This window comes from Bombus affinis, chromosome 3 (assembly GCF_024516045.1).
Source record: "Bombus affinis isolate iyBomAffi1 chromosome 3, iyBomAffi1.2, whole genome shotgun sequence".
Taxonomy (NCBI): domain Eukaryota; kingdom Metazoa; phylum Arthropoda; class Insecta; order Hymenoptera; family Apidae; genus Bombus; species Bombus affinis.
In genome coordinates, this window is record NC_066346.1 from 17,705,458 (window position 1) to 17,717,369 (window position 11,912).

General features: G+C 42.4%; 1 protein-coding gene across 1 annotated transcript; it reads right to left on the reverse strand.

Annotated features, from left to right (window-relative positions):
• Positions 1-344: 344 nt before the first annotated feature.
• On the reverse strand, positions 345-10,738 carry LOC126914285 (protein peste-like). The gene is made up of 10 exons (XM_050718018.1): positions 9,832-10,738; positions 7,155-7,415; positions 6,167-6,333; positions 4,430-4,574; positions 4,152-4,358; positions 3,363-3,574; positions 2,650-3,055; positions 2,169-2,242; positions 1,802-2,027; positions 345-1,732 (listed from the first exon to the last, which is right to left on the reverse strand). The coding sequence occupies exons 2-10, from the start codon at positions 7,269-7,271 to the stop codon at positions 1,562-1,564; spliced, it is 1,725 nt and encodes a 574-aa protein (XP_050573975.1). The 5' UTR covers positions 7,272-7,415; positions 9,832-10,738; the 3' UTR covers positions 345-1,561.
• Between the last annotated feature and the right edge of the window lie 1,174 nt (positions 10,739-11,912).

The window sequence follows — 11,912 nt, forward strand, 5'->3', positions numbered from 1 at the left end:
TTCTAGTGAGCAATGGATCTTTTTAAATTTATCACGATGAATAATAAACGTGTGCGAACACGGCTCGCAGCTATCGCGTTATCTTTCATCTAATCGCAGGCAAACATGGCAGTTACAATACATACATAGAAGGGAATAAAACATTCAATTACTGCCTTTATACATTTAGAAGAGATGAGCGTGTTGTTCGCTGTTATCAACGAACGATGAGTCTGCGCGCGTGATTACTCATCGATGATAAAGAAGTTAGCTCGACGTGTGTCACAGATGCTCTTGTTTGCTTCCAAAAAGAGCAAAAGGTTTTGTACATGACCTCTGCGAAAATAAATGTAACGTTCAGATAATTACATATGGTAGTAAAAGTATCGAGTTTTTATTAAAATACAATACAAAATCTGAAACGGCCAGAAACTTTGTCGCGTGTGTCATAATTACAGAATAGAATTACAACTAGACGATAATTGCACTTGATCGAAACGCGTTAATTTATGCTTCGTAAAATGTATTACATTTGATCGGCATAAATCATTGGCGCCCGTGGCAATCTTAAAAACAAGTAATAAACAAGTAAAAAACTTAACGCCTTTCTCCACGAGTTTGGCACAAGAATAGCATTCGGAACAACAGGAACATCGGTATTGGCGATAAAATTATTATTTATCGTACGCTAATCAACGTATGTTAGGCTGACCTCAGACTACATTAATATACCTATATATATATAATGTCAATATTTCATGGTTTTCAACTGAAACGATCAAATATATTGTCAGTACAATATTGTTAATTCACGAACAGCTCTTTCGTTGAAAACCCTGAAATATCGGCAATATTATCGATCGTCTGAGAGCACCTTTAAACGACGGCCGCAAAAGTTAGCACCTATTACCCTATTAACGTGACTCGCCGTCTCTGTTCGTTTACTTATATTCATGAGCACGAACGATGCTTGTAATTCGGTAATTGCTTGGTTCTGTCGACGTATCGAATCATTCGTGTTACGAAGACCGAACTAATCGTATCTATTGTTACTTGATTCGAGTTCCACTAATAAAAGTTAATTAAAACATCGTTCATGACCTCTCCGCTTTTATCAGTCTTACGTTTGATTTTTGTTGAGTAACATAAAGGTATGGAATGTATCGTTGGATTGATCTAGCTGTCTTTTTTTTACCATTAAACTGAGGTACAAACGTGTAACCTTTTGGTCTAAATAATAGAAAATCACAAGGTTCCTTAGCTGAAGGTGATATGTACGAAAATATTTCAAAGACTCGTGGACTCGAAACGTAACTCATACTACGCCATAGAAGATCTCTATTTCTTATAACGCATAAACCATTCCATAGGAATTCGATGCATTTTGTCTAAAATCCTAAATGTTTGAATCCAGTTAAAACGTTAATTCGCGCGATTGATACGGCGTTGCGTTCAAATACTTTGACACTTTGTCGTAGTAGGAGAATCCTCCGATCGTTAGTTGCATCGACGCCACCCGTCGAACACGTTTAATCCTAGTCGATCGACTAGATCCATTGCTAAATGTTTTCTTTCCTTTCCTTTATTTTTGATTCTGAAGCTTCGGCTGTAGATCCGTATTGAAGCATTCGATCGAATTAAAGTATAATTTGCGATCGTTTCTGACGTGTACATCGTCACTACCGTTGCTCTTATCCAAATAAATCAGTTCTGATTTGTTCGCCGAAGCCGTTGCTGTCTCTAGTTTGGAATTCTGTAAACATCATCACGATTTTTTTAAAAGTCGCGAACGATTTGAATTCGATGTTTAATCGTAGGTTACCTTGTCGCCAGCCACCGAGTTTGCGCGTTGCTTGTTCAAGACGTACAATATCGCGATCGTGAAGACTATAAGGGATCCCACGAGCACCATAATCGCGCCGGCGTATATGAATATATTTGGCAGAGAGAGGAGCTTTTTTAGCTCGTCGACGAACTTGTCAGTGGCCTCGACTTCCAACGCGAACCACATCACTGGGAAGTAAATGGTCGGTACGGATCTGAAAAGCCTAAATAGAAGTCTATCATGAACGTCTGTCGTCTTGTTAGATCTATTTTGTTATTTATTTCGCCCGTTCTTCGGTCTAAACGTTAGCGGCATGAGAATCGAATGTTCGCTCTGATTGTTTAATTATTGGAAACGTACTTACGACACAGAATATAACGGTTCTAGCAGCACGTTGATCTGCAACTTGGCAGATACTTTCAAAGGAATGCCAGTTTTCTGAAAAAATCCATTTGATTATTTGCGATTGATACGCGCAGATTGGAGACGCGTTATTCCATTATTTCGAATCTTTCGACACGCGATTGCCGCGACAGTTCCGATCTAACGATAAAGAACAATCGATTGTAAATAGGTGATCTAATAACAATAACGGTGATTGCTACGTCGTGGACGATAAACGACGATAATGACGAAGTATGTTCGATATCGACGTGTCGCGTGGCATCGTACGTAAGGAACTCGCGTATCGAGGTCGTTGCAGATGTCGCAATGTTCTATGCGAGGTTGAGTACGTGAACAGAATTTAGTCGATGGGAACATGCAAGGAAATAAAATAGGAAATAGTACAATAGTGGGGAAATTCTAAAAACTCGAAAATGGTTGAGCTCGTTGAACGTATTTACCGGCTCGAGCGTGATGAAGAAGTCATGTTCCTCATCGGGATTAAGTCCGGTGACTTGTTCTTTGAGACTAGGATCGGCTCTGTTGAAATGAGGTAAGCTGGCAAACACAGGTGCGCCATAACGACAGGCGCTTACGTTCAGTAAACCAGCGGGAGTGCATTTTCCGTTGCAAAAACAGTTTCCTATGTTTACTACGTCTGGGTCTTCTTCCGGGGCATTTGTGGCCTCTGCCGAGTGTTCGGCCTCGAAAAAGTCCTCGGTCGTGGTAGTTTGCTCGAAATATTTGGCCTGGTCGTGAGGATAGCGTCGTCTCGTATTGTTTCCTAATGTCTTCTCGCTGAGATCGTATCGGTAGCCCTCCAGGCCTATGTGATCGGTTGTCTGCGAGTACTCGAACGTCAACGGCCTGTGAAGAACGGAAAAGGAAGCGATCGTGATCGATCCGATTCGGAGTCGTAAGGGATGCGACCATCGTCACGTTTGCTCGGAAGCGAACAACGGCAAACCTATTGACTCCACCTACTGAGAAGCTGTCGCGTAAACGGGATTACCGGATGATCCAATTTACGTGTCTCGAAGGTTAATGAGGGAATTTGTAAATGAAAATTGTCTAAGGTTCAATGACGCTTAATTTGCCGCGAACAGACGAGAGTAATTAGCGAGCGGGAGCGCGCGCCACGCGATTCTTTTCTTTGACGGGCGCCGCAACTGACCTGCATAGGTCACCGCTGAACATGACAATCTCATCTTTTTGTCGATACGGCGACCAGAATTCTCCGGCGCTTCCTTCCACCACGTTGCACGGGCTTCTAAAGAATCTAGTCGTGTCTTTGTAGTTCCATTTCCTCAGGATCCCAAAGTCGTTGATGTTTTGGGCCCCCGTGTCCATATTGAAGTGGCCATCGAACATCGTGGAGCCGTTTCTCTGAAAGCGTGACGCGATGGATATTATTAGATATTCGTACCGATATCTCGAAAGATCGAAATCTGTCGTCGTTAATCGAAACTCAGGTGGCGTTTGATAACGGAACGATAGATAATTATAAATTGTTGTTTTCTATGATCAAGTAGGCATACAAACGAAAATTCGTCGCGATAATTTTATTGCTGAACAATGGCGTGCGCTCTTCAAGGTTTACGACACAGAGAAAAAGGGAGAAAGAAAAGTCGCCTTGGCGCGTAGGTGGGATTAGTTCGCCGTAAATGTTGCATGCGTGACGTAACAAATTAATACATAATACGCCTCCCATTGCTTTTCATTCGTCATTTAGCGACCTACACGTGACCTGTTCTATTCAGTACCAATTTAAGTCGCGTTGCGAATAATTTATCGTCGGCTGCAATGCCGTTGCTACAACAGCGCAAATCGCATCTTCGACCTTCTGCACGTCCTCGACACGATTAAATAAACAATTTTAGCTATAATTTCTACTTTGAGATAAGTCGTTAAACGTTCAGATAATCCGACGGATTTTCCTCGAATTATTCACTCTCCAACGTACCATGTAGAACCATCCGAACTTGTCAAAGGGTGGAACATCCTCTCCCATTCCGGCTGCCATTTTTCCAAGCTCAATGAGCGTGTCGTCGTAACCTTTGAATAGCAGCTGATCCACTGTCTTCGTGGTATGCACGTCCAACGACGACAACATCAGTGACAGGGTGGCTTGCAGCGCTCCATCCCAGTATCGTACTTTGTGTTTCGCTGACTGAAAGAGAAGCATAAACGATGGATGTTTACGGTATCTAACGTAGTTTTTTACCAAAAAGGTTTACTCACGATCGCGACGGTGTTCAGTTGTGTAATGCGGTCGCTCAAGGAACCATTGGTAAGCTCCGGTACGAAGTACCACCATCGTCGGTTGAAGTAGCTGACAGTGTGGTTCTCAGGGTGAAACACCACGTTTGCTTTTTGCCTGATCTCTCTGAAATTTCAATGTTCCAGTGTGAATCACGGGAGCGGGAATTATTTTCACAAAGGAAGCAATACGCACGTGAAATCGTAACGAATCACGCGCCTATTACTTTTTATCTGTGATGGGTATAATTTTCTCTGCCGCTTTTTGTAATCGAGTTATATCACGACAGTTAGTTGCAAATTGTCGAGCAAGTTTCAATAAAAAGTGTTCGTTTTTCCAAGAGCGCTCAATTTGGAATCGTTTGAACGCGTTACACGTTTCCATGACGCTGCTTGCTTATCGTCCGAAGCGGAAATAAATAATAACAAAGCGGATAAATAATAACATGTTGCCCTGGCATTATCCGCTGCACGGAAATCAGGCGGGAAAATGGCAATAGTTACGCGCGTGTTGCTCCAAGTCGCGGTGGCTGCCAAGCGATCTCGAATTAAGCGATGCGTTCGTGATTAGAGAGTCGCGATTTGGTGCTTTAGCCTAGATATGCTTGCACATTTCGTTGATTAGATTTGACGCGACAATTGCTGCCCGCTAAGTGTATGAACTCGCGGATGCACCTTGCAGCGGGTCTAATCTTCGCTTATTGCTAGCAGCGCAATCTTTGTTATGTAATCGTCTCGAGATTAGGGCGAAATCAAGGAAGCAAGGAGAAGCTCACGCGCCGACCTTTTCGATGACTTCGTTGCAATCAAATCGGCCAATTACTTCCGTCTCGCGATCGACCAACTAAAATGCTAATCTGCGCCGGAATCAAATCGCTTGTTGCACATCTTGTTGCGTGTTTCTAAATATAATGTTGACTGAGTTATACTTGCGCTTGCATTTCACAGGTCGAAATCTGGCACTTCAACGCATACTCCAACTCATTTCAGTTGCTACTCATTTTTATTCGATGAGAATTTCCGAACTGATGAAAAACCGGTTGTCAAAGGTTGCACGAACTACGTATAGTCACGCCCTGGTTCGGGTTCGTTCACGTACCATCGGGAGAAAGCAATCAAACGAGCAATTGTTTTGTGTAACATTTAGATCTTCCTACGCTAGCTTGGTGACCCGTCGACCGGTCGAGTTTTCACCGTTCATTAAGATGTCAATATCGTGAGGTTAAATAGTATGCCCGTTTTTTATCTTGATTAGGTCGTCGATTAAGAGTGCCCTCGTAGAAGGTGACTTCGAGCCTCCTTCTCGCGTTCGACGTATCGACGTGGGATTTCTATTCGATATGAACGCAAATTCAGCCAATTTGCGTCATCGATACATCTAGATGAACTTGTAATTTTCGTGATTATAAGTACTGTGTTTAGTATCAGTTTGTATCGGGTGGCAATTCAATGTTACGCAACAGTTTCCGCTTTGATCACACCGTCGTTTTTTTCTAACGATTCTTCGATTTCCGTGACAGCACGAAACAAGCTTGATATTTAATTGATGCTGAAAAGAGAATACCGTGTCCCGCTGACGACGTCGTGTTCCTGTTATTAGTGCATCGAGGTTTTCGTTATTATCAGTGTAAATGTTGCGTTGACTCGAAATTTGTCGTTTTCTCGATGCCTCCGCGAAGATTGTTAAATCGAAAGCTTTATGTATTCGACGAATCATACCGAAATACGTAAGGACCAACTTCTTCGAGGTTCGGTTTCTTTCCAGGTGTCTTCAATTCCTCTGGATTAGTCCAATTGAAAAACCGAATTTTGAAATACATAGGCGGCAAGCTACTCGTGTCGTTCCATACTTCGAACGCTTTCGAACTTGGCGTCAACGGCATTTCCTGGTAACAGAATTAACTTTTATCGTAGCAGTGTCATTACGTATAGTATCAAAACTCATTTCATACATTCAGCTATGAAATCGGTTAAATCACTATGAAATCAGTCGTTTGCTCGTAAATGAAGCATGCGTCCCACAAAAGCGTAATATGATCGTAAATAGGTCTGCAACCGAATCGTACGCTATGCACGTTCCTTCGCAACGAAAAATTATACGTCTAGTGTAACTGTAAAGAGATATGTCAATTCAGTGAACAATCAACCACTTTTCCAATCGTGTTGGGAAGAACGACGAGACACAAGTGAGACTATCGACTGGCCTGTTTCATCCGCGGTCGTCGAGAAAATCTCGACTACTAGACAACTTTGTTCGTTCCATTTTATACAGATTGTCTGTGACGAAAGGTTTCGACAGACAGTGAGCCTCTGTGCTGGCAATCAGGCATATTAACGATATAGAAATAAAATCGCGTCAGTTAAACGATTCGCGAAATAACCCAGAATCACAAGGCTATCCGACCGATTCTCGCATAAAAAGAATAAAGCGTCCCGGCTATATTTTTCGTTAGTCTCTGGTGAAAATAAATCGTGTTCCAAACTATCTCGGCAATAACAGCGAAGAAATGTATAGTCACGTTGTTTCAGCCTAATCATAAAAGCACCAAGAAGCACTTCATTTGTTTAAACGATTCAGATCGATATACTTTATCGCGAGAAACGGACGAAATTGCGTCACTGACTGCACGATTATGCAAATTAAATGCGAAACGTGTATGTAAATTAAAATGCTCGGTTCGACGAGCAATGATCCATTGATACCCACCTTTTGCAGAATGTAATGAAAAATTGTCGACGAGGAGAAATAGAGGACCGTGCCAGAAACGATCAGCAGGACGCCGAAAAGACCAAGGCCGAGAGATTTGCTAGTCCAAGGCCTCATGATGACGGAAGCTTGTGTATGCGGAAAATCTTTTCTTGGCTTCTCAGCATGTGTGCCTCCGACGGCCGCGGTCAATGTGTTCGCCGATTAGACCTACACCCGGTCACTCTTCCGGCTGTTATGTGTTTTTCTACGTCGCGAAGCCTGAAACAAGATAAAACCTATCTAATCAGACAGTCACCGAGCCACTTTTTCCACGCTCTCTTTCGTCTTGTTGTCTAACCATACATACACGTATATACGTTTGCCATCTACGTCCTACGTGACATGTTTTTCATTTGGGCCACAGAAACGATGACTTTGCCGCTTTGTAAATTGCAAGAGAACGTGATTGTCTGGGTCGTAAAGCCACTAAGAGTAACGTAAACGGTTGCTCGAACGTTTAGCTCCCGGGTTTGGGTTAGGTTTCGATTATGGTACCTAAATTATAGTATGGAAGACTGCCTAAGGTCATAAGATGCATTACCCTACCGTAATTTGCCTTTTCCGACGATCCGAATGGCAAAGTTTATCGGTGAATAACGCTCGAAAACAGCATCATTTTTTAGTTCGTGCTGCTCCTTTTTTGTTGAGAAAATGAAAAAAGCAACTCGCCAATAATACTGTTTCGTATAAATTGCAAAGTTTCGTGGAACGATTTGGGTAGACCTCTTGTTTTACGTCACCGCGTGTCGTTCGTTTCTTATTCCCTTTTGGCAGCTCATCTTTGACCTACTTTACTTTATTAATTTGTTGGGCGCTCGATCTTGTTCACACGATGATTTCATCGTAACAAACGTAACACATAATCCGCCTTTGGCTTTTCTGATATTGAACAGTATGATGTAGTCCACATTTAATGAGTTTACGTAACTCAGAAAGAAATACGGAACGAATGATCGATCGCGCTAATCGCGAAGAAAACGCATCGAAGATTTTGTTCGAAGAGTCGCGTATTCCCGTTCGCGTGTTTACGTACATGATCTATGCAAATGATTATTCAGATATTGACGGTAGTAAAATAAAAACATCGGCTTTTTCGAAAACGAAAAGGTGGAAAATATATGTGTCGCGACAACGATATCGTTTGAATAGTCGACGAGATTTTGAAACGTGATCCTAAAAGTTGTAACTCGTACCATGATACATACACAGCGATTCAGCGTGAAAACATGCAATTGACAGCTTCGCTGATACTGCGTTTTCTTCAGATAATTTTATTATCCGAATGCGTGCGTTTTTTTGTGAAATAAAATGTTACGAGACAATCGCAATAATAAATCGTTGCCGGGCGTTGCAATTAACTTCAAATATCTTTTTTTTATCGATAATTTTTGTACAGAATTTGTTAAAAATCATGCGAGTAAAAATTACGTGTTTCAATTTATTACAGATTTTTACAATATGCTTGGCCATGATCCACGTGATCCCATAAATTTTCTGTCATACAGCTACGTTTACTGTTAGTTTAGCCAAATGTTTTTACATTGTCGTTTTTAATTGTGTCAACGTCACCACCTTAGCGCTACTTGTAAAAAATTGGGAAAAGAGGAGTCACATTTGTATTCATATAAGAAATGAATTTGTAGCAAATGCACGCATATTTTTCGTCATGAGATGATTTATTTATGGTCGCATGACAGCGCGTACTCGAAATCATATCCGCGAGCGGTTTCGCGAGGTTGAAAAATTGTATAAAATCTCGAACTTAAACGCAAGGATTGGGCGTAACAAATAGAGGGACGATAGCGGAGGTTTAGTCGCACGTTTTGTCGCGTATCCGCTTGTATCCGTCCATATCGCATTGATGTAGGAGCACGAGTAATGGGAGGTTATTTATCGGTTCACCGTCCCGTGGTGTCCACCGCGTTGCTCCGACAAAAGACGCAAACGAGTGTGTCCTTATCGTTGGAAGCGCCAATGGACTGCCGCCGTCTCCTCTTCGTTCATCGATATCTCCTGACCTTTAATTCCTTCCCGACCGAATTTCTTTTTCGCGCATCGACGTCCATCAACGTGCAGTATCGCGCGCATTACTTTATAGATCAAAAATAACATAGAAGTAGCAATGGGATCGTTGATTTTTCTGCCTCTTTTCGAGCAAGGGTCTGACGGGTTATGAATGAAGCGGCCTCGACAACTATCACGGTTACGACGATCGTTACAATCGCGGATTTTCATTGTACGTGTTCGACGTTACACGTATCGCGAGATTAATTGTTTCGTTGTTCGTCAACCAGTAGATAATTGTTTCCTTTAGAGATAAATCTTTATATTAAATGGATATCACGGTACACGTGTAAACCAATTAAATTTAAGCCAACTATCCTCTATCTTTTTGAAAAACGATTTACATTATTTTAGCTATGACGATCATTCACGGACGCGAATGAACGAAAAATAAACCTAACGCGACACGAAGCCTAATCGGAATATCTTGTGAGAATGTTAGTATGAGATTGTGCTTTGCCACGCAACATTGCTCTTTGAGACTCCGAAAGATGAGTAATCTTCCGACAAACACCGACTACTATATCTCCAAACGAGAATAAAACGCGGCGATGATATGCGATTGACTTACTTTTTTTACGTAGTCCACGGTGTCCGTACGATTACTTTCACTGTCCACGATCTAGACGAAGACTTCTTCAGTCAAGAAATGACGATAACTTTAACGAGATTATAGACCAAGCTCAATCACCTCGACTCTAACGTGTGATACTGTATACAGCACGGTTGTTACTGCCGCGTCCGATGAATCAACAGGCTGCATATAATGTGACTATTGGTCGCATCCCCTCCACTTAGGGAGACTTCCCTCCTTTGCTCGCCAATTCGGACCCTCGTCATTCCGCCTTACTCCTTCGAAACCTCTTGAAGAATTTTCTCCCTCTTAAAAGCGACGTCGAATCGCTCGCACGTATATACTAGAGACAAGGTCTATTATCCTATGATCGAGTAGTAGTTTGGCTTCTCTCCAAACCGCGTCGCGGACCCACGAAACCAATCCAATGGTGGTTTCGTTGTCAACTAATTATAACACGTGCTTGCGCTATCATTGCATGTGTCACGTGTTACGAATGAAGCGCGTTTGCGATAAAAGGAAGTAATTCGTAAAAGTCGCGAATATGGAGCACGAGTGCTCGTCGGTAATCGCTCTCTCCGTTTTTCGCTGCTCAAAACGGATTAACGTACAAAATCGATCTTCGAAACGAGCGTCATTTTTTCCACACGAACGTTTCAATTTTCGATGCAGATGTAATTCAGCCAATTAGTCGGGCTCGTTTGTCCTGGACAATTGAATAATACGAAGGCAACTTTTGCAGGAAAGTTCAGATGCTCGATGCGTCGAAGCTGATTTGGGCTAACAGGATGATCTTGACCTCACGTGATTGACCAATGCCTTACGTGGCTGTTACGCAATGATCTTTTTATTGAATATTTTATCGAAATGCGTTTTGTCAACCATACGCAACATTTTCCTCGTTGTCACGTAGATTGATAACGCGCGAGCAACTCGAATTGATATGCCGAAGCATATTTGAGGAACACGGTGCATGAAAAACGTGGTGAAGATTTATTTACCATGGGCGTTGAAGCATAGTCGACGCTGCTGATATCTTATCTTCCGATGCAGTTGTGTGAAAAGGAAAACAATCTTCGAACAAGACACTCGACTTATTTTACATCGTTAAATCTTAACGGCCGACGCCAGTCGAATTCTCGTTGTGGTACATGTTCGAAAGAAAAGCGAACGAATTGCGATATACCACGATACCGAGATCAACTCGGCTGACTATACGTAAGTACGTAAGTGTTTCGAACGACACTCGACCTAAAACTGGGGCCGAGCGTGTCAAAGGAGGCAAGGGGCTACGCTCGCGACAGGTAGTAAGCCACAGAAGTGCCTCATCACCCCGTCTAACCCCTCCGCCTGTCTGATCCGGATCAAAGCAGCTGATCTCTTCATTGCCAAGCGGATCCGTCTACATCGTTTGCGAAGAGTAGCCATAAGAACGCGGCTTCTGTCTGTTAATTAACCCGACAATTTCGTTGCCATTAATTCCGACTATGCCTCGAGCGTTCACCCGTTCCTTTGCCTGTGGAACACACCGTTCGCCTGAAACCTTCGTTTAATCGTTACCGTGTACGCCTACGAATCACCCGAACTAGCGCAGTACGCGCACTAAGACAGACATTCACTGAGGCTCGACTGCATCGAAATCGATCACAGTGTACCTGTTTTAGCGATCAAATAAAATTGGATATCTATTAGATGGTCGGTCGTCGTTCATTACGATAAACGATTATGGATCGTTATCAAATGAGTGGACGTAATGACAAGCGGGATTAGCGATCTCGAGTGTATTCACGTGAGTCTATAACTTTTACAGATAGAAATTTTTAATTTCACTTTCGACTTCCAATCTCAAGCGCTAGACTTGTTTGGAGTAGATAAGTATAGGAATTTTTCAACTGTTCAAATTCACCCGATATCTCGAGAATTACAGAGTAAAAAGAGGCGGGCAAAAGTGTTCTTCTTGGATACATAATTCATAGGGATAAGAACGGTCGAGGTTCCCAGAGACTTGTGTTTGTACATCCGTTCTTGAATAATCTCCACGGTTCCATTTCGTGACGGGATAAAACGACTTTTAAAAC

Bases quoted from the DNA above. Each gene is read 5' to 3' on its own strand.
- LOC126914285 (XM_050718018.1), bottom strand. From the start codon at position 7,271: ATGAGGCCTTGGACTAGCAAATCTCTCGGCCTTGGTCTTTTCGGCGTC. The intron at 4,359-4,429 runs GTGAGTAAACCT...CTTCTCTTTCAG, and splicing joins AACTGAACACCGTCGCGATC to TCAGCGAAACACAAAGTACG. The intron at 1,733-1,801 runs GTAACCTACGAT...TGATGTTTACAG, and splicing joins ACTCGGTGGCTGGCGACAAG to AATTCCAAACTAGAGACAGC.